This window comes from Pleuronectes platessa, chromosome 10 (genome assembly GCF_947347685.1).
Source record: "Pleuronectes platessa chromosome 10, fPlePla1.1, whole genome shotgun sequence".
Taxonomy (NCBI): Eukaryota; Metazoa; Chordata; class Actinopteri; order Pleuronectiformes; family Pleuronectidae; genus Pleuronectes; species Pleuronectes platessa.
In genome coordinates, this window is record NC_070635.1 from 8,812,511 (window position 1) to 8,835,532 (window position 23,022).

A 23,022-nucleotide genomic window follows, 5' to 3' on the forward strand; every position below is an offset into this window, starting at 1 on the left:
AAAAATATAAAATAAACATTCCAATTTAAACTTCCTGTAGAGTGTCTTTGTTGAAGGCCGTACACATTGTAACAAATAAAACATTTATAACAGATGTGTAAATGTACTGTTGAATATTATAATACACCAAATTACATGAGTGCGTCTATTAAAAACTCAAACTATTTAACAAAGAATAAAACATAAACTGTGATGGTTAAAAAAGAGAATAATGATGGTAAAAAAATTCTAAATATTAGAATATTCCATGGGGGATAACAAACATTTGAATATGTAAAAAAGTTTGAACTTTATAAAAAAACTGAACTCATCCAATAATGTACATTGCATACGTTCCTTTGGGGTTTTATGTTAAAGCCAGTAGACGTGGTTACAAACCAATTAAATGAACGGAAAGAATCATCTCCAACACAGAGACCAAGTTATTAAAACCAGCTCCCAATATGCAGTGAGCTGTTCCAACAACAGGGGGAGACAGCCAGTGGGAAATGACAGAACAGAGGCAGCAAAGGAGACCAGTACTTTCACTGGTGTATTTAAAAAAAGTCAAGTTGGGCCCATTTCACTGGAGTGGTTTTTACCCGTTTCCCATCAGGTCAGTGAGTGATGTCTCTGTGATTGAAATCAATACGACATTTCTCTTTGGGCTCGTGCTGGTGGAACAGAGAGAGAGAGAGAGAGAGAGAGAGAGAGAGAGAGAGAGAGAGATTGACGGGAAGGAAGCAGAAAAAAGGAAATACGAGTGCAAGAGTTTCAAACAAACCACATCAATGCGTGCACACACTTGTCTGTGCTCGTGTTGTGACACCGTGCAGTCGCTATGAAAGTGGCTCAGTCCTGTGTGGTGCAGCTCTTCTCCGTACGGTGGAGGATGTGGTGAACGTACTCGCAGCGAGGCCTCCTGTATTTCACCATAGCAGAAGTCTGACAGAGGATGCAACAGGCCTGTGTGTGTGTGTGTGTGTGTGTGTGTGTGTGAGTGTGTGTTTGTACGTGTGTGAAATTCACAAAGGCTTCTTGCCGTGCAGTGTGTGCATAATACACAGGTTGAGGTTATATATGGAGAAGAGAGTTGGCTGTGAGCAGGTTTCTGCGAAAGCAGGCGCTCAGAGGAAGCGAGGGGGGGGGGGGGGGGGGGGGGATGTGGCACAGGTGAGAGAGCGCATTGGTTCCTGTGGTCTCTTTCTCTTTCACTCTCCTCTGTCTGAATGGAGCATCTGGATGACTGATGTGTCACTAGTGGGGTCCATTAAGGTCAAACACACACATACACACACACATGGTGTATGGTGACCCCTCGCCAAGGTCAGAGCGGTGGTGTCACTCAGTGGAGCAAACTCCTCCGCCCAACAGCCCCCTTCAATTCTGCATCAAATCCATCATGTGTTTGAAAACTATAGAAGAAACATACAACATGTTGATACCTGCTGAATCCACATTATCTCAGCAACACACTGGTGGTGGTTACTGGTTTGTAGCCCCATTTGTTTCTTTACTGGCTGAAGGAAGCCTCCCCCTCCCCCTCCACAGCAAAACCACATTTAAAGCTGCTAAATCCCGATTTTGAATCTAATTGGTAAGATTTTCACACACTGAAGATATCAGTCCTCTAAATGTCAGATTTCCTTTGTGAAAATCCATTTATTATTCTTCGGGAAACTCCCATTAAGTGAAACTGATACATGGAAATCAGTAAAGCTCAAACCTCGGCCCAGGCCCAATAGTCTCCTAATTCAATGATTACAGCCATAGACTGTTAATAAATGCTCCAAAGATTGACACACTGATGATTGTTAAAATGCTTATTCTGTGTTTATTAGTTGTTTGATGCTACACAACGGGTTGGAAGGTCATGATTGACAGCTGAGACTGACTTGTGATTGGTCCAGCGTTCAGCATAACTCCATCCCCCCCGCTTGCTCCCCCTGATCAGAATGTTCAAGATGGCAGTAAGAGTTTGTATTTGGGACGTTTGGGCTTCATTTCTGGAAGGTGGGAGGAAGTGGAGATAGGTTGTCCATCTCAAAATCTATGGTTTCTCAACATTTGCTCATTTCCCAGTTTTCTATAACTAAATACTCAAAACACCTTCTACAGTTGGTGACACTGCTAAACGGCTCCTGTCTGTGGCTTGATCACCAAACTCGCCCACTAAGAGGATTTCCCTAAAATGTTGAACTTCTCCTTTTAAGACGATTTAGCTCAGACCTGGAGACAATGTTTCCAAAAGCTCAAAGTAGAGCACAGCTCTCGTTTAATGTTGTTTTCTTTTCATTGTAATTAATCGTAATCGTTGAATCATAGAACTGTCGGCTCGATGTTGACAAGACAAAGGGTCAGAGGTTAATCTCCTTGTTTACTCATAACCCGGTTATAAAACTCTGCCGTCTGATTACATGTCATCTATAAATATGGATGTGTGAGTGAGAGACGGGCGTAAACAAACACAGCGATGCTCATATTGGGTTTTAACTGGTTTTAATTAACCCTGATTACAGCTTAATTACAAGTTTGGAAAAAAAACAAAAACACGAAAGAAGTGGAGAAATTCAATGTTACATCATGGTATTAACTCTCATCTCTCCATCTGAGTGTTATGTAACTGCTTGGCGGGGGGGTGGGGGGGGGGGAGAGACGAGGTGAAAGAAGAGACTGAAAGAGGGAGAAGATTTGACGTTTACACAGTAAAACAATACACATCTTTTTTCTTCTTTTAAAAATGATAAAACCCCAATCCCCCCCTCCCCCAAAAATTTAAAAATATACAACAGATAGAGAGATAGAGAGAGACAGAGAGAGAGAGAGAAAAGTAACATCATAAAAAAAAATTACAATACATGACAAAATAAAAGATCAAATCACTTCCCCCTCTGCCCCTGAATAAAATCCTCCGCGCTGCTCGTTCCTCTCACCCCCCCCCCCGATGTTATTTCTCTGTCAGCATCAAAATTCAAATTACACATTTTAGTTATATTACATTTTGTAAAAATTAAAGACAGGAAAAAAAAAAGATTTCTGCTTCAGGGGAGTGAAGGATTGAAACAGGGAATGGAGTCTGGGAGGCTGGGGAGTGGGTTTCCACGTCACCTGACATGATGTACACAACATAAAAAAACAACAGCTAACAGAACCATGGAATAATAATAATAATAATAATAATGCAAGGTGGAGAGGTAAATAACCAGATGACGCGTAAAGAACAACGACAATAATCAAGAGCAATATTGACATCAGAAAAAAATGTAACGGGGCGACCATTATCATTTTAAATGGAGAGTTGTCACCACCAGTTTGTCTGTGGTGGTCGATCAGAATCAGACTCCAGTCACCACGCTGCCTCACGACGGAGTCACACCACGGTGAGCAGGAAGTCAGACAACGGAAACGGGCCGAGGAGAAAACAAAAAACGAAACCGAAAAGAAGGAAGAGAAAGAGTGCAGAGCAGGTAGACTGATGCCTCATCTGCTGTGAGATATGAAACGTAGTAATAAGGCAGCTGTCAGTTCCAATACAGACGCAGGACTTAGTGAGTGTGGAGTGTGTGTATGTCTGTGTGTGTGTGTTGTGACACGCTCCAGTCCAGACCACAGGGGTCTGATGAGGAAATTTGATCAGCTCAGCTACACAGACCGCCTGGAGGCCATCTCTCTCACAGCCCACTGCTATAGATCCGTCTTGTCGCTGGCCAGACAGGGACAGGCCTCTCTCTGGTCAACACAGCTCAGATAACCAATCAGACGCCTAGATGACCCGGCCGCAGAGACGAAAAGCTCCAGGATGTTACAACGATCACAAACACGATCGTGTGTGTGTGTGTGTGTGTGTGTGTGTGTGTGTGTGTGTGTGTGTGTGTGTGTGTGTGCATAGAATTGGGTGGAGGGTGTTTCAGGACAGGGGCTCACGTGTCAGACCTTTTTCCAGCTATCTTACAGTAATAATTAACACCCCCCCCCCCCCCCCCCCCCCCCGCCCCAATGCACAGCTGCTGTGAACTACGGTAACTGGCCTTGACGAAAAGACAGGATTACTGCTTCAATAATAACCCATGAGCTATATCTATCTCTGTCTTCCTCACACACACCCACACACACACACACACACACACACTGGGAGGCCTGGAGAGGCGGCCTGGGGCCAGGGCAGCTCAGGATGCTGAACTCCGCTGTACAGACAGGAAGGAGCAGGGTGATGTGCACTGAAAGAGAACACTCCTTTTTTTTTTTAATTGATTTCCTAGCTGGTGCGTCGGCTAGCGTGATTTTTTTTTAAATCTCTAGCATATATGAAATAAATGTACAAGAAAACCCAGGACCCCCAACCCCCTCTTGATTCTGCCCACCCACCCCTCCATACTCTATAACTGAATGAGTGGGATGACACTGGCCACTCGAAATTATCCACTTTAAAAATGTCATTAAAACGCTATGGTTCTTTTAAAATCTCACTTTTCTTCAATAGTCTCATTTATAATATATAAAGATATAGTATGTGTGTTTGTTATTACAGCTCAGTTTGCACTTCTGTACACGCTATCAAAACAAGGCATAGAGAGGCAGTGTGTGTGTGTGTGTGTGTGTGTGTGTGTGGTTGTGTGGACCTGAGGATGGCGCAACTACAAGGAGGTGCTGGAGGTCCAGACATAGAGAGCGGGAGCATGTTTAAGAGCTAAAGGCAGTGCAGGCCATGTGTGTGTGTATGTGTGTGTGTGTGTGTTGCTGGTTTCTTTTAACACTATGATTGTTAGAGGAGCTTTAGCTGGTGACTGAGGGAAACCGTTTTCAGTGTACACGCCATGTTAGGTGAGGTGAAGAAGGTTAGTTCAAAGTTATTGGGACCCCCTCGCAAAATCCGTCCTCCCCCACTGCTGCCTTCGTCCCCCTTGTGCCCCCCCAACCGCACCCCCCACCGGCGTCTCGCCTCCTTTTCCATCGTCTGTCATTTTCTGTGAGAGGACTCGTGATGTTTCCGCAGGTGGTCCGCAAGAGAAAGAGGGGCAGGACGGGAGAGAGACAGAAAGAAGGATGTACAAAAGTCATAATCTCCGAGAGAGCAGTGTGCCAGAGATTCAAAGTGTGTGTGTGTGTGTGTGTCTGTGAGTTCTTATGGTCTTGCTTTGATGGGAACACCGTTGAGTGTCCATAGTCCCCAAGTCCCATTCACCGTTGGCTGTTTTTTTTTTGCTTTTTTTTTTTTTCCAGAGTGTGTGCATAAATCAAATAAACATACATCAATAGGCTTCCCTGAGTGGAGTGGGTCAGGTTTAAGAGTCAGTCAGACAACACCAACAGCCCTGCTCTTCAGTCGTACACGTGCACACACACACTTTTTCTTTTTGTCCTTGAGATCGGGCAGACTCAAAGACTCCTCCGCCACACTCTCCCATCTTTGCTCTCTTCCACGTCATTCCAGGGCGGTGGGTTTTAGATACAGGCACTTGTCAGAGTCCTGTTGTCTTGAAGGAAAAGTTTCATGGGAGGCGTGTGTGTGAGTTTGTGTTGCTGGGCTGTAAGGGAGTGTGTGTGTGTGTGTGTCCTGAGTGAAGTCGTGACTGGCTGCTGATCCTACTGGTCGGGATCTGAAGGCAGGAGCCGTGCTACTGGGACAGGGCATCTGGAGCTTCATTGGCCAGGTGGGAGGTGAACTGGAGGCCAGGTATCACGAGGCAGCAGCCTTCTGATTTCAGCCCTCTTACAGTCACCGTGCCTGGGATGGAGTATGAGCGAGTCCCTCCTCCCAAAGGTTCGGTCCCAGAGGAGTTGGTTTTGAATGTGTGTGTCGGTCAAACTCTGCTCAGGAATCTAGTTTGTCAGTAGGGGAGAGGGATTACAGAGGAACCATTTACATACTCCTGTGCTACTGGGACAGTAGTGTTAACGCTGGGATTCTCATCAGCAGTCTTTGTTCTCCAGCGACAGCTGTGCAGTGGCCCGATGCAGCTCTGCGCTCACCCTCCTGTGTGAGGCCAGCGGTGTGGCTAAAGAGCCCTCGTACACCAGTGGGGGAGGACTGTCCCCCTCTCCGCTCACTGTCCTGTCCTCCTCCATCGCCATCCGTCCATTACTTTGCCTCTCTCTTTCCCTCTCTTCCTCTGGTCGGACTTTCTTATCATCCGACTCTTCCAGTGAGGCCTCCATACGCTGGTCCTCGCTCCAGCGCCTTTTGAAGCGCAGCTTCAGGGGGATGCACTTGGTCTGGGGAGATGGGCTCATCTGAGGTGGAGGCGTGCTGCTCTCCACTGGCTCGACGGGCTCAGTCTTGAGGGTAGGCACCACACGATGGGTGGAGTGTGTGTGCTGCGAGGTGAAGAAGGGCATCAGGCCAGGTGGAGGCGGAGCAGGGGCTTTGAAGACATCCTCGTCCAGGTCCTCATCATGGTGGTGCTGATGTTGGGGTGCGGCTGTGCCGTTAGCAAGGTGGTGGTGGTGGTTGCGGTGGTCAGAGGCTCTTGAGTGGCGAGAGGAGAAGAACTCTTCATCTCTTTCATCTGGGTCCTCATCACTAATGTCGGTCACCTCCACCTCTTCCTCTGACTCTATATCAGAGATTGGCTCCACCTGGACAGTCAGGAAAGAAGCGATTAGGATTACAATGAACACGAGAGGAAAACAGAAAATAGATGAACGGATTGATAGTGAATCAGTGAATCAACAGCAATGTTTAAAGATATAGTTAATACGGCTGAAGCTGTGTTAAATATGTTTTTTAAAAACCTGTGTTGATTCATATCTCACATTTTGCCTGGATTTACACAAATCAGAGTGTGTGGCTGAAGCTGTGTTAAATATGTTTTTTAAAAACTTTTTCAAGGTCCTGTGTTGATTCATATCTCACATTTTCCTTGCCTGGATTTACACAGATCAGAGTTTGTCTCACCTTAATCTTGGGAAGTCCGGCGCTGTTTAGAGACTGTGTTGAAGAGGAGGCCGAGATGAGGCCTGAGCCGCTGGCTGAGCTCATGTCACTGCCAAACGACAGCGAGGACCCCAGACCCGAAGACGTCATGGACCCGGATCCTGAGGACAGCGAGCTCTGCCTGTGTTTGCTGTGGATTTGAGTGTCCTTCTGCTTCCTGCCAGGTGGCGGTGGCTGCAGCTTGAACTTGAAGGGGGACATGTGTTGAGGCTCCTCACCCAGATGGAGCGGGTGATGCATGGGATGGGAATGGGGGTGAGGGTGAGGGTGAGCAGAGTGAGGGTGTTGGTGGTGGTGGGTGGAGTGACCCAGAGATGGATGGTGGTGCCGCTCTCCTCCCCTCTCTCCTCCGCCTGCTGTCGCTGCTCTTTCGGCTCTCTCTGCCGCGCCTCTTTCTCCACTCAGACCAGACTTGTCGGCGGTGGGTCGGTGGGGATGTGGGATAATGATGTTTGGGTACTGGAGGAAAGCTCTGGGGCTGAGGCCGTAGTTGTACACTGACTGGGTGTGGGCCTGCAAGTAGCGCTTCATGTCCTCTGGATTGAAGGAGAAGTGGGAGCCTAACATGGGGGACAAGGTGGGTGAAGGAGTGTAGGGCAGGTGAGATCCGGGGGTCATGGAGAGTGCAGGGGACAGAGGAGGGGCCAGGAGGCCGCTTCCTCCTGGCCCTGGCAGAGGGGACACAGGGAAGGGGGACAGGGGCTCTTGGTGCATCCGGTGCCCGGTGTGGCCACGGGAGCCTGGGTGGCCGGCCGGGTTGCCTCCTCCGTACATCCGGAAGAGGGTCTCATGAGACAGACGAGGATGGATCATACTCCGGTAGCCTATTCCTATACCAGGTCCTCCTCCTCCTCCTCCTCCGCTCACTACCCTCTCTCCTCTCTCCTCACCAGCTCCTGTGTTGCCGTCCTCAATCTCAGAGTTGACCGAGGTGCCGTCGCTGCAGTCGCTGACTGAGCCTCGTGCCATTCGTCGGGCCACCGAGCTGAACATGCCGCCGGGGCTGCGCAGGTCCTCATTGGGGGAGAGGACATCAGAAGGTGTTGAAGGAGGAAAGCGGAAGTGGCTCCCTGCACCGGTGGGGACAGGAGGCGCGCTCTGAGGAACATTGCTTCCTAGAAATTTGGAGAAGGAAGCTATAATGTCAGCTTGTCTAAGTAATAATAATGTGGTTGAATTAGGAGGCACACACACACATAGCTTTAGAATGCTCAGGCTTACCAGTGGAGCCCATGTCGATGAAGGGGTAGTTGACTAAAACCAGCTTATTGAAGTTGAACTTGTAGGTGAACCTCTTGCCTTTAGTCTTATGAAGAATCCTCTTGTTGTAGTAGTATCTGGAAATGAGAATTTAACAAACAAAATCAAAAAAATGATTAAGAAAAGACACAAATGTAAACACACTAAGATAAGTAACTGACAAAGTAAGGTATCCTAGGATTCTCTCTGCTACGCCACACTTCCCAAGCCTTCCTGGGGGATCCCGAGGTGTTTTCAGGTCAGATGGAATATGTAATCCCTCCAGCGAGTTCTGGTCTACCCTGCTGGCCGTGGTAAGCCTCCAAAGGAAGGTGCCCAAGAGGCCTCCTAACTAGAGGCCCAAACCACCTCAACTGCTCCCCTTTGTCACGAAGGAGCAGCGCCTCTACTCTGAGATCCTTATGTCTGAACTCCTCACCCTATCGAGAAGGATGAGCTCAGCCACGATAACTAAATTTGGCCGTTATTTGCAACCTCATTCTTTCAGTCACTACAACATTTACAAAGGTAAAAATAGTTTAAAAGGACACATCTTGTAAAGTTTAAAAAATGTCCTAACATTGTCTGGATTCACGCAAAAAAGGGAGTGAGTTTGCAGAAGGCTCGTGTCCTATTCTTTCATCAAGTTTGGTGGAAATGCATTAATTAAGTTGCTGTTAAAAATACAAACTTCATTTTAAAGTATTGTTTTGCTCCCGTGGTCGTTGGGGACTATGACAGATGAACTCCTACACTCAAGCACGCGCTTTAATAAGCACAAGTCTTTCATCTGAACCCTACCCTCCTTAGTAGTAGATATTACAGAGTGTTGTGTGACATTTGCACAAAGCAGACTCACAAGAGGGAGGGGGGGTTAGAGATAGCAACAGACAGATAGATGAGAAGCAGTGGACGGACTGAGCTGTGGAGTAGCAGAGGGACGTTGCGTTGGGATACACAAACAATTAAGAGATCAGGGGGGGTCAATGTATGCAGTGTTACACACAAGGCCAAATGTTCAGCTACTTTGAGCCTGTGTAGATTGCGAGGATGTTTGAGCAGTTGTGTGCACGTTTGACAGGTGTGTGTTGCGCTGTGCTGATTGTGTATGTGCACGTACCTTCACTAATCTGTTAAAAAACGGGGTCAGGAATTAGTCTTTTAGAGACTTTTCAGTTCAGATTTTGTCAGGTAAGTGTCACGCACAATCACACATCCTGTCTTTCATTTTGCTAGATTGACGCGTCTTCTTATGTAACACCGAAGCAAAGCCGCCAATAATTCACCCCATCTTTATCTGTTTATGTAATGACCATTCTCTCTCTTTATTTCCAAGCTCTCTCTCTCCCTCGCTCTCTCTCTCTCGTGGCTACTGCCCACAGTACAAGGCTCCATTTTTATTAACCTTTGTCCAGCTACAGCTCTTTATGTAACATCTCTCTGCTTTCTTCCTCTGATCCAACATCCAATTTATGTAACCTCTAGATCCCTGGCTGAACCACCGTCACACAATAAGGGAGATGGAGCGAAGCCGAGATGAGGAGATAACAAGAAACAAACAGAAACAAGAGCGTTTGTCCATCGGGGGGGGGGGGGGGGGGGGGGGGGGGGGGGAAGAAGAACTAGGCTTGAGTGCCATGCTCACCAAAACTGCTGTCTATCGTTTCAACGTTAACCCCCCCGCCCCCGGCTTTTAACAGGAGATTTACGCAGACTGCACTTTGCTCATCATGTCTGCATGCCTACCTGCTTTTAGAGCTGCAGACTGGGCTCGCTCTTCCTCCAGCATGTGTCTGCTGGCACAAGTTAAGTGAAGTGTGCTGGCAAAGATAGGGGCTTCGGGGTATGTAGGTAATTCCGAGTTAATCAGAGCCCATTGACTATCATTACACTGACTGGTAGTTATCCAGACAGCCGTGTGTGTGTGTGTGTGTGTGAGTGTGGTTGTGTGTGTGTTAGGCGGTGGGGAGGTGTCGCCCTTCACCCCCTCTTATTATGCTTATTACACAGACTTGTTGGGCCATTTTTTGCTCTGGGAACAGACTGTTGCTCTTTTTCACTTGTTCTCCTCAACCCTCCCCCTCTCCTCCCTTTATCCTACTGATACCTCTCCCTCTCCTCTCTCTCTCATCAATCCACCTCCCCCCTCTTTATACCCACTCACTCGTCCCCTGAGGCAATGGGAGAGGGTGAGAGACGAGGAGAGACAGAGGGAGACAGGACAGGCCCGCACTGTTGAAAACATTGTTTACACCAGGCACAAAGCAGCATGTAATTTCTGCTCTAGGGGAGACACTCACAAGGGTCGGGGAAGGAGGGGGGAGGAGCCGTTGAGATTGAGGGACGGATGGACGGAGACAGACAGGAAGTCAAGCAGAGTAAAAATCACAACAGAACTGTGATTGAATTAGCTGATGGTAGAAAAGTCAATCAGCCGTGCAGTGGCCCACATGAGGGTCCGAGATAATGTAAAAATAGATTACGAGGGTAGCAAATAAACAAAACCCAAATGTATCCAACAGTATTGTATGTTAATTAGCACAAACCATCATTGTAATCTGACTGGAGGAAAATTTACTTATTTTGCATATATTACATGTATGTGTTATACATGTTTATTTGTATCTTTAATGATCATGTAAAAAATAACAAGATCCCAAAAGCTAAAGGGATCATGTAAATTATGACTCAACAACAGCAAACCATGCTGTAAGAAATTCTTCATACTTTGAAAGTTTCCCAACTGAATGTTGGAGATAACGGATGTTTTCACTTTTAGTGTCTTTTTTTAACTAATCTACAGTTCAGCATCGCTCTTCAACTTGCTGGCTCTGCTTCTGGCATTTGAAGTTGCAGCTACCAGTCAGTTACACACATCTCACAGGAGTTTGTGAACATTCCACAAGGTTGCATAAAGAAAGAACAGACGTTCAGAGTGAGGAGTGGTACCATTCTCCCTATTCACTGAGCCATCAACTAATTTTAATGTCATTTTAAGGTGCTGTTTTAAGGTAGACAAGATGCATTGTGTTCCAGAAGTGTTGTGTTCGTGTGCATTGGTTTTGGATACGTCTTAACTGGAACCTCAGTGTATAAATACAAACAGTAATAATATCACTGTACATCTGTCTGACCCTGGCTTGTGGCAGCCAACCCGTAGTGAGAGAAGCCAACCGAAATTCTGTGTGCGCTCGGCTTCACACACTCAAACACACACACAGACACAGACACGCAGTTAATACACTGAACGCTGAAACGCATAGTTGGAAGCAGACAACAACTTTGCGTAATCCAAGCCACGGCATCTGAGGCTGTGTTTAGAGCACATGGTCACCCGTTCTTTCTGCGTGCCCCCCCCCCCCGCTCCGTCATACAGGCAGACAGTCTTTGAAGAGCATTTGAACTCACTTCAAAAGAGAAGAAAGAGATTCTTTGAGTGCCTGTGTTTAGCTGCCCACCACACTCGTTTTACACACGTACACACACACACACACACACACACACACACACACACAGAGAGAGAGAGACACACACACCTCTCATATCCTGACTCAACAACTGCCATATCCCATTCAGGCATACTGCAACACATGTGTGCCACCACACACTCGCAGAACGAATCATCCCATAAGATGCGGCTTTATCCAGCTCTGTTTAACCAAAAGAGTAGATTGAACAATCAATGGAAGCATGGATTTAGGCAAAGCCTTCAGGGAAACAGAGGGGAGGCTTTCTATCAACTCACTTGTAACCGTGTGTGATTCTAGGCCAGGAATTAAGGCTGCGATTACACAGACCTGCTGTGATCCAAAACATTACGATCAAAGCGGAGCGACGCAGCAGGAGCTCAATGGCAGTGAATGAACATACAGTCGATGTTTCTAAAACAGCCCTTCAGCCATATTTGTGCCAATCTACAGAGAAATATCACAGTATTTCTACAGTGTGTTATTTGACATGGTGTACACTGAAGTCTTCTCCTCAAATAAACTCTTCTATTTGCTTATTTGACCAAACCAGTTAATAAGACTCAAAGTAAAAAAACTGTTTATTATATATATCATTTGTAGATAGTTTAATAGTCATTGCTCGCATTGGTTCAGGAGGACATGACCTGTAAGTTTGTCTTTCATGGGGTTTGTCAACAACCTGCACGACCATCTTTGTTTCCCCATTTTACTTATTGCCCCCCCAAGGATGTTTTCTAATATCTGAGCCTTTGGTCAAAGTTGAACGCAACTTATAAGAAGATTTTACCCAAAGTCTAAATGTCATAAAGCATTTGATGCAAATTAGACATAAAAAGTTTATCATTACCCAAAAAAATGTTGACTATATTTAATGAGTTCAAACGGGAGCTTCAACTCAATTCAACCAATAATATGATATCTGTGCTATTTCACCAATCTATTTCAGTATCACAACACAAGGACAGCGCACACAAACATTAAAAAAGGAATGGAACTAACCCACTTGTGTGTGCGTGCACTGCCTGTGCCTAGTCCATTGTTGGGCTGTAAATAGGCGCTGACTGTGACAGGAAGTCGGGATTACAATACTCCCCATGAGCCCCATGTTTATTTTCTACCTCTTTCGTCAGCACTGGCTATTACACACACATACACACACACACACACACACACACACACACACCAGCTGCTCACACTCAGGTGTGTGTGTGTGTGTAAATGTTTTAAAGTTGCACATGTAACAGTGCTTTGTTTAAAAGCCGAATTTAATGAGTTTACTGTCTCAAACAGGAAATACAATGTGTCTGATTTGGGATGTGGGCTTTGGGTACGATAAGGAAAGGTGTCACATGCTCTGTGTGAGCATGTGTGTGTGTGTGTGGTGCGTGTGTGTGGTGGTGTGGTGGGGTGGGGGTGGTATGCATGTGTGTTTGTGTGTGAAGAAGAGGATCTGGTCAGGGTCCGATTAGGCCAGTCACATGCTCTGTGGGTGCGAATATGTACTCGAGCACAATCTGGTGTGTGTTTGTGTAATGTGAGCGTGTGTGTGTGTGTTTGTGTGTGTGTCTACGTGTGCACAGTTCGTGTGCATCCCTCACTCACAGAAATAAAGGCCTCATTCAGTCAGGGACAATGACGTACACACAGGCTCGTGTACACTGAACACATCCACGCTGCAGATAGAGACAAAGGAAAGTCGATGCACACCAGCATACGTTGAAAACACAAAGTCATACAGTGGTACTGTCCCTGGCTGCTCCCTCTGCACTTTCTCTTGAGCGCTGGGTGCTTCCACACAAAGCGTTGCTACAGAGAGAGGCCTTCTGACCTATAAACAGTCCTGGCCAGCGAGGTGCGTAACACTGTGCACATGCAGCACTATTTCCTGCTGCATGTTGTGTGGATGTGGTCAATGAGGTCACTTCTAAAAGTGCATCAGAGAATTAGTGCAGCAGTTTAAAAATGGCTGCAGTATTTCAGAGCAAGAACGGAGCCGTGGCATCGCACATTATCGTACATAATGTTATTTTATTTTATTTATAGCATCACCATTCCTGGAAATGTTCAAGGGCCTTTCATTCTTTTTATGTGTTTTTCTGTGGTGGCAATATTCCAGCTGTGGCAGCCCATCACGGCTAAATGAAAGTTGGAAATGGAGCAAGGACTCCAAACATGTGTGCAAGCAAGCATGCACGGGCCAGAGTCTGTGTACAATGGTGCATTTGTGTATGTGAATGTGCACATGTGCCGTGTTTCTAATCTTTGCCAGCTGTGCTTGGCAGTCCCCCCTGACCTCTGACTGCCGCGCTGGAGCCAAGGTGGGCTGCAGACTGTGAGGACCTGGGGGGGCCCTGGAGGTCCCCAGGAGCTGGGACCTCTTAGTGTGATTACACTCATTAAGCCAGCTCTCTGCAATGACTGATTGGCAACAGGCTTCATTTCCCCTACTTTGTCGATGGGCGCAGGTCTCGTTTATGAGAGCAGGCTGCTGGTGCAGGGAATCAGAGGAGCGGCTTTGCTGTATTTCCATAATGAGGGATCATGTTGTAGGACAAGCAGAGTTAAAGACTATGTCCTTCCTATTATTAAATATGTCAGACACCTCTGAATATCCACGAAGGTGAGAACATAGTAATTCTTGAAAAGCGCAGAATTCATTAGGGATCTAACACAAATCCTGCCAAAAGCAAAAAACCTTAAAAGTCTATTTTGTCTTTTCTTTTTATTATTTGCAATAAAACAGAACAACAAACCCTGACACATGCACGGAGACACACTTGCACATGAACACACACTCACAAAGTGAGAGTGTAATCCTCTCGACAGGAGTGGGAATTTCACAGCGGCCGTGGGAGCGGGAGGCCGAGATGACGCATGGACCGAGGCTGTGTTTCAACGGAAAGCCCGTGTGTCTACACGTGTCTGAACACACAACACAGAGGCTTCAAGGGAATTTCCACCATGTGCCCGGCAGATAGGAAATAATAAGATCGTGGAGGTAAAAAATAATAATTACAAAGACTAAGTGATAAAAGGAACACTTCAAAACAGCCATGCCTTTTCAAGTGTGTGAGCATGTGTGCGTGTGCTAATTGCCACAAGCCGATTGCGGTCTCCATTATTAGCAGACTCCAGGTTTTCTCCACATGAGGGGTGTGCGCTGGCCTGAAATCCAACGGTTTGCTCCATATGGGGATTGTTAACCATGCACATGTGTGTTTGTGTGCTGCTTTGATAACTTCATTAATCTTTAGTGTCATTAATCCTCTGGCCACATTACTATTCATGTGGGTCTTGTGTAGCCTGGTTTCGCTCGTCTCCTGCAGTGAAGGTACTGACGACAGCTCTGGTGTCAAATCAGGTGACAACGCGATCGAAGGTACGTGCATGTGTCTTGTTGCGTATGACCGTCCTGCTCGCTTCCAGTCTGAAGTCACTCCGGCCAATTTACAGGCACAGAGGGAGCCGATGTGCCTGCAGGAGGATGGATGAGGACACTATAGTTCCAGAGGGGAAACTCCTGTGTAGAAACCTGTTGATAATCAGGCCCTAAAGCCGACCCATCAGAGGGCACTAAGACCCGCTATATATAAGCACTTAGTGCAGTCTAAGCTCCAAATCTGTAATAGCTCAAGAGGATGGCCATGTTATAAATACACAGCCTGACCACAAGTATCCCCATCCACATTCTTTTTCTCTCTAATTCAGAAATTCTAAATCCGGACTCCAAGTCCAAATGTGTGTGTGTATATATATCACATGGAGGCACACATTAGTAGTCCATGTTAATTCCCTCTGTTCCTAGGATCCCATCTGTAACAGGCGTTATCTTAATCTCACCAGTGTAAATGAGCATACATAAGCCTTCCCGCTCCTAAATTAAGCAATTCAATCTATCTGTTGATGGCCTATGCGAACTTCTATAAAGTGCTTAGTCTGATCTTGGACCTATTTAATGTGTAAATAGAATCCAGGGCCCCAAGACACAGAGTGAAAGAGAGGCTGTGCTGAGAGAGTTCCTTAGGGATATTGTGATGTCCCTAATATTTGACTTTAATGAGCTAAGGGCAGTTATCACCTTCTTGGTGGAGGTTATGTGTTCATCCCACTCTGTTTGTTGTTGGTTTATAAACAGGATTACGCAAAAACTACCAAACGCATTTTAACGAAACTTGGCGGGAGCATTAGAAATAGGCCAAGACAGAACCCATTCACTTCTGGGGACAAAGGGGCGGATACAGATTTTTCTTTTTATCACTTTCTTGAATATTGCAGTTGTCTTTACCGATTCCCGAGGCAAAATTGCAAAGATCTTGAAATAAATAGAGAACTACTGTCCATGAGTGTGGGCAATTTGGTGCAGCTTGATTGAATTAAAAGGGGATTGTGAGTGATAGTTGATACAAGTACAGATTGTGTAAACCAGATACCGTTGTCCTATCCACCCATACAACACAAATGATAAACTAAAAGCCTAACCATGATATTGCATAAGTCGTATTTTCACATGACATTAATGCCCGAACTTGAATCTAGGGTTAACTTCCAAACCTCGGCCAAATCTCTGTTGTAACACGCTAATGAGCTTGGCTGTGCCGGCCAAATGTGTCCGTGTTGTAACTCCACTTTGAGCGGAACCTGTCCAGGTAAATACCATGTGAAGGCATGTGTCCAGGGGTCAGTCTTGCAACAGTATTATAGACTTGGTTAAGTGCTATTAGTGCCCAGTAAGGCACGACTAATGGAATGCCTGGGTGAACCAGAGCCAGGGAGGCAAAGCTATGGGGTCTGAATGAAATGCTTCCAGCGGGCCAGTGCTGTAACTGGAATCAGCTGCCAGGGTCACAGGGGGTCTTCTCAGTTTGGATTACAGAGCATTTCTTTACAATGACTGTGTGGAGTTTAAACTTCATTTACTTAACATTTTCCCCAGCACTAGTTTCACTACACACAAAAAAAAAGATCAATCAACATGTGCAGACATCCACTAAACTGTCGACCATAACTAATGGCATAAACTATGCCCAAAAACAAAAAAGTATTTTACGTCTGCCTCGTTTACAGCCTGGCTCTGGGGCACCTCAAATATTCCTGCCAACACCCTACAATATTTTTTTTTATCTTTATTTAAGCCTCATTGAGATTAAGGTTTCATTTCAAAGAGAGAACAAGAAAAAAAAAAAATCACTAGAACAGGATTCAATAAAAACTGAAATCATACAACTAAATAACTAGAGGAACTAAAAAAAACTACACATTAAGAGAAATAGTTATACAATCATAATAATCCAGCAAAGTGTAACATTGAGTGTCCTCTTTGTCTCTCTGGGGGATTAAGGGGTAAAAACTAGTATTCTGAAGTTAGGCGACCAGCTCCAATAGATTACTGCAAGCTCACATATCAGGCCTGGTTTCAGAAGGGACCTGACCTATTTTCCTGAACCATGGCAGCTTGGTAAAGAAGCAGATTCATAAATATCTTTGAATCAGCTCTTAGTCTGGTAGATAGTTTTTAATTCCTTCTACTCGATAACAATACCCTCAGTTCAAAGTGCACTGTGGATTTATATCTGTATCTTGGCTCTGCTGAACAGAAAGGGTTTTCACCACAAATAAAGGCTTTTTCAAAAATCTGTGGCAATTGCTTGTCTTCACGAACAGAGAAGTTAAAATATAGAAACAAATGAATGAATTAGTAGATATTTTCACATAGAGTTTCGCTGTCGTCATACCTCAGAGCCCTGCTCAGTTTATCGTAGTTCATTTGGGGTTTGCACTTCCTGGCGCCCCACAGTCGGGCCACCTCATCCGGGTCCTTGATGACAAACTCGCCGTAGTCCCCCTGCCAGGCGATGACATCGTGATACTCCTCCTTCCGGAGCAGCTCCAGGATGAAGTGCCACAGCTGGATCTGCCGGGACCCAGGGCTCGACTCTGGCTTGTAGGCCCATTCTGGGAAGGCAATCCCTGAAACAGAGAGGGGAAGAGAGTGGGGGGTTAGTGTCAGGGCAGGGAAACGGAACAGCAAAGAACGGCGAACCATGTTGACGAAAGCAATTTCATATTCATTCATTTGAAAACTCCGCTTTTTGAAAGATATTTGAACCAATGTGAGTCACTGTGGAAAACTGCTGTACAGCAAAGAAATACAAAAGGCTGAGATACAGTTACAATTAGGAGTCAGCAGCTGTGGGTGTATCAGGTGAGTGGAGTCTATTCTGTAAGAGCAACGAGGATGAGGTGCTTTTTCTAGTATAGATCACATATTGCACAACAGTAGTCAAGCACAGGCTTGAGTGTCCTCATTCATGTGTCATTGCACATACAGTACTGTCTTCACACCCCCACTTTTCTTTCATTCTCCAGTCAATCTTTAAGGAAGAAGAAGAGAGGAAATTAAGTAATGGACGTCGCACACAATGACAGGAGAGGCATCACAGTATGTCCTGACCGGCAAGGACACTGCTGCATGTTTAATTGTCTCGATCTTAGAAGGCCGTCCGGGTGGCTACAGAAGTGTTGACCCCCCTTATATCTCACTGAGACAAAGCTCCATTCTTCCTGAAAGGGGTTGAAAATTAAAAGCTCCTTTGTCATGTTTAATGATATGTTTCTAGTTTATCACAGAATAAAACAAAGAATCTGTAAAAAGTGCTGAATTCCTGCCCCTTAGGAGAGGTGGTAATAAATGGACTGAAGTGACATTTCAGGCAGACCTGTTACTATCATAGTTCTCTTCAGTCGAGTCAGTCATTTGGACTTTTTAAACACAGAGGAGATGTGTGTAGCGCACTAAACATGGTCAAGAGAATGTAGAGCTTTGTCTGAGGAGATAATGAAAATTATTGTCAAGCATGATGGTAAGAAAGGCTACAGTATCCCTGCCAAGCAGCTTGAAGTCCCTGTGACCACAGAAGCTAATATTATTAGGACATGGATTGGAGATGAAAGCAACAGAGTGAGAAGGGAGTAGTGAAAAGGGAGAGAACTCTGTCCCAGGTCATCTCTCCTGATTGTCTTTTGTAAATGAAAAGGTACGAACATGTAAACCACATTCCCCCCCTCATTAGATCACCGCCTCACCACAGAGAGTATTCACAGGAAACACACATGTTCACTGCAACACTAAAAGCTGTAGTGTTAGTGGGCTTTGTGGAACAGTGAGGCACACGCAAAACCTTTCCACCTCTCCTCCACCTCTTTCCTCTCATGCAGTCACTCTTTCCTCCGACCAGAGGAAAACAGCACAGCCAGTCATCTCTCTAGTCTGTCCCTCCATCTCCCTCCACCCGCTGCTTGTAGGAAACGCAGAGTAAGCGGGGCAGACTGAGGCCGTGGGCGTAGGTATATAACTGTTTGTGTGAGCATGTGTGCACCCAAATGTATAAGTTTGAAAAGGTTGGCGTGTCAGCGCGCGTGTCTGAAAATGTTGTTGCGAGTCTCCCACCAACATTCTGTTGCCTGGGCGGTCAAGACAATTTACGGGAGCGAGCAACATAGAATATTAGAGTGTAATGTTCGGCCAGATATAGACCCAATCATCCTCGGAGCGCTTATACACGCAGAAGGGAGGAGGTTCTAAAGTGTCACGGTACAGGATATTTAATGCTGAAAAGTTCTGCTGATATTACTTTAAAATATCAGGTGCAAATAATGTAACGCTTCAAATTACACTGATTGCAGGAAAGTATAAATAACCTATCTGATGCAATGATGTACATTAACTTTAAATAAGGATATTAACACAACTGAAAGTCTGGACCAAGCCAAGGTTCATGTCATTGTTAATTCCATTGCTACTGTAATACTTTAATGGGATTACCACCAGCAAAATGATTGTCCTCGTCGTCCAAACATCATATAATCTGAGGCAAAGACCACAAGCCATCCAACGGGCCACGTCTCTGTCCTTTTCTATTATTTAACGCTGTCTCAACTTCCTGCAAATGGTAAAGGGTAAGTGGATTTGTATTTATATAGCGCTTTTCTAGTCTTGATGACCACTCAAAGCGTTTTACAGTACAGTTTTACATTCACCCATTCACACACACATTCATACAGTGCATCTATTCGCAGCACTTTGTTATTCTATGGGGGGCCATTCGGGGTTCAGCATCTTGCCCAAGTACACTTTGGCATGCAGATGGGTCAGACTGGGGATCGAACCGCCGACCTTCAGGTTGGAGGACGACCACTCTACCCCTCAGCCACAGCTGCAAGAGATCTGAAAGTCCAAACCATCCCAAAAAGTCTGATAAAGTTTTGGTCCACTGGTCTGGAGCTTTGTCTAAATTGTCTTTCATACTGGTTAATTTGATTCAGTCTAAATGGAAAAGTCTGAAGTCCTGGCCAAACAAGGCAGCTGTGAAAAGTCCCTAAAAGCTGCCTGACAGTTTTTGTTGTGCAAGTTGATTACATTTGATGCCTTCTTTATGGCTGCAGCAGTGTTATTTTAGATCCACATTTGTGCATCTGGCCGACACACAAAAACACATGAATATTGCAAATGGATAAACTTTAGAGAAATAATACATTACCGGGAAATTGTTTTACAATGAGCAGGGGTTTCTAATTGTCAATTCACTTGGATAATTTAGCCATTACATCCTATTTTGAGAGGACATAGAAAGGCTAGGATGAGGGCCTGTGTCTTCCTGTGTGTAACTGCAACAGCATACAAACAACAACAGAGGAAATGAGTTGGCTGGAGATTGGGAAACAAACAGGCCCAAATCATCAGATTATGGATGTGCAGGCCTGTCGATGGATTTACTGGATGACAGCCTGAGGCAGAGATAGATAGCCCTGATAATCTCTGCTGCACTAACCGGCTCTTACCATTTAGTCACTGTTGCGTAACACTGAATAATGTTGATAGAACATCTGCCAGAGACTGTATCTACGAATGTGCACACAAGTGCTTACTAGAATAATTTGATCGACATGTGTTATCTTATTTTTGGGACTTTTACACTATATAAAAAGGACAGAGCAGGGGCGGGTTCAGCCATATTAAGGTTTCCGGTTCTTAGTGAAGAAGAGGCTGTGAGGAAAGTTATCATCATATGTGTCTTCATGATAATTAAACGTGGGCTAATTCCTATTCTTAACCACTATTTCCTGAAGGTTTTTCTCCACACTGATGTTTCTGCGAGGCACGGCCAATGATTCACTCAGTTGTCCAACCTACTCAGGAGGATTCAAAATGAAGATTTCTGAATATTAGTCAAACAATGTTGAGGATGCCTACACATTTTCCAATCTCCGAAATCCAGACGGGATTTTATCTGTGAATATAATGAACACAGCAGGCGGCCAACAAACAGGCTGTGCAGGCTACTTTATTGAAACTGCAGATTATTGTTCCTTTTAACAAACATCACAATGTGTGAAATGACCATGGGTGTAAAAAACTGCATAAACTGTGTTGTCTTCATTTGGCAAAGCCTCTTTCCAGACGTGCATGTGTAGGTAGCGAGTTAGCATGAACATGAAACAACACTCGGAATCATTTTATTTCCTTTTTTCCCTTCCCGCCCTCCACCTCCTGTTTCTCTTTCAAACATTCAAACAAACACTTGTTGCGTGATCAAACCCTGAGTGAACTACACAGCCACAGAGCAGCACACCAGGGGCTATCATCAACATACTGGCCTGGCTGAGCACACTCCTCCAACAATAACACATCACCGCCTACACAAACACACTCCCACTGCAGAGGACAACACAATGTTTCCAGACATAGTGAACTGATGGGGACTGTGTCAAAGCAAATGACGCGTTTCCACTCAAGTCAGGAGGCGGTTGATCGAATCCCCGATCTGAGATGATTCAATGAGTAGTGCTGACCACTGACCGACCACTGACCGTCCACTGACCACTGCTGCCCCAGAGCTCAGTGGTCGACAGTAGATGATTGTTTTGTACTCGGTGTCTGTTGTGTAACTGAGCTTTGGTTGCTCATTTACATTTAGAAGAAACAGATTAAAACTGATTCTAAGTAGAGCCGACTGATTTATTTTAGATAATGTATTTTTATTTTCTTAATTTAAGTTATATATTGGGTTGTATTTGTGTTTTCTCTTTATAGCTATTTAAAATAAAGTTTGTGGTCAAACTGTAAAATATCAAGCCCCAGTTTCATTTCTCTGTCATAAGGGTTTGATAGAAATCTTTAGAATCAATGAGAATTTTATCATTATCATCATCATTAATATTTATTTTGATTTTTACATTCGGATTTCTGCTCCTTAATGTTGTGGCTTTACAAATCTGACATATTAATATGTGTTTAACTACCTCACTATGCCTATACACTATATATAGGATTTATATTGATTTATAGATAGATAGATATTGTTTTATAAGCCAACATAACTTATATTGTTTGCACAGACAGTATGTGTGTGTAGGTCTGTAGAGATGCATCTGTAATGATCTTTTTGACTTTGGCGTGGGCCACGGAGGTCATTACACACACACATCATATTTCAGGTCACTGAGTGAAACCGATACCTGGAGGACCAGCAGCAGCGCTGTGTGTGTGCGTGTGTGAGTGTGTGTGTGTGACTGTGTGAGTGTGTGACTAAATCCAAGAGAACATGCTCTACCTGAAAAGAAACGCACAATTCACTGTCATCAGCATCACTGTATATCAATGTGACCGTGACGATAAATAGGCACAAGTATGGTGCACATGTGTGTGTACTGTACGTGTCAGGGTGTTGAGTGCTTTTCATTACTCATCAGTCAAAACCTTTACATCAAAGAGACCAAGTTGCATAGTTAACACGACAGCAACTTTTGAGGCCATGTGTGTGCGAGTTTGTGTGTGTGTCCATGTGTGTGTCGTGTGTGATAGCTGATCCAGTGTGAGTCAGGACAGCTCGGCCTCGGTAGGACTATGGGTGGAGAGGACAAAGACACCTGTTCTTGTTCTCAGCATTCCTCTAAACATAATCCCCATCCTCTCACACACACTAACACAAAAACACACACATACACACACTCACTTTTGAAAGAGTTGTAGGGGGAATTTTAGCAATGAATTTTGGGGGAATATGTGTGTGTGTGTGTGGGCATATACAAACTGTGTGAAACTTTGCATTTGGATAAAGATGAGAGGGGGAGATAGAAAGAGGGAGGATGAGCCTGAAGAGCAGGACCTAACCCCCACCACCACACTTAACCTCTCTGACCTCGACTCTCCCTCTCTTTGGCTCCTTTCCTCCCTCACCCCCTTCCCTCCCAAGGGAGACACCAGATAGCCATTACAGCATGGATGTGCAGGCCTCACAATCTCACACACACAAACACACACAGACACACTAAGCATCAATAATGTAGAGACTGGTGTGGAGGGTTGACGATAGGGGTGCGCCTAATCTCTGCCCTGGGACA

General features: G+C 45.2%; 1 protein-coding gene across 1 annotated transcript in view; it reads right to left on the reverse strand.

Moving 5' to 3' along the window:
• Nucleotides 1–4,557: 4,557 nt before the first annotated feature.
• Nucleotides 4,558–23,022, reverse strand: part of erfl3 (Ets2 repressor factor like 3) — a 42,775-nt gene continuing 24,310 nt past the window's right edge. The window contains exons 2-5 of the mRNA XM_053433477.1: nt 17,355–17,589; nt 8,135–8,250; nt 6,875–8,028; nt 4,558–6,555 (exon numbers count right to left, since the gene is read on the reverse strand). Of these exons, the coding sequence (XP_053289452.1) occupies nt 5,890–6,555; nt 6,875–8,028; nt 8,135–8,250; nt 17,355–17,589 (2,171 nt within the window). The 3' untranslated portion in view covers nt 4,558–5,889. The remainder of the gene's footprint in view (nt 6,556–6,874; nt 8,029–8,134; nt 8,251–17,354; nt 17,590–23,022) is intronic.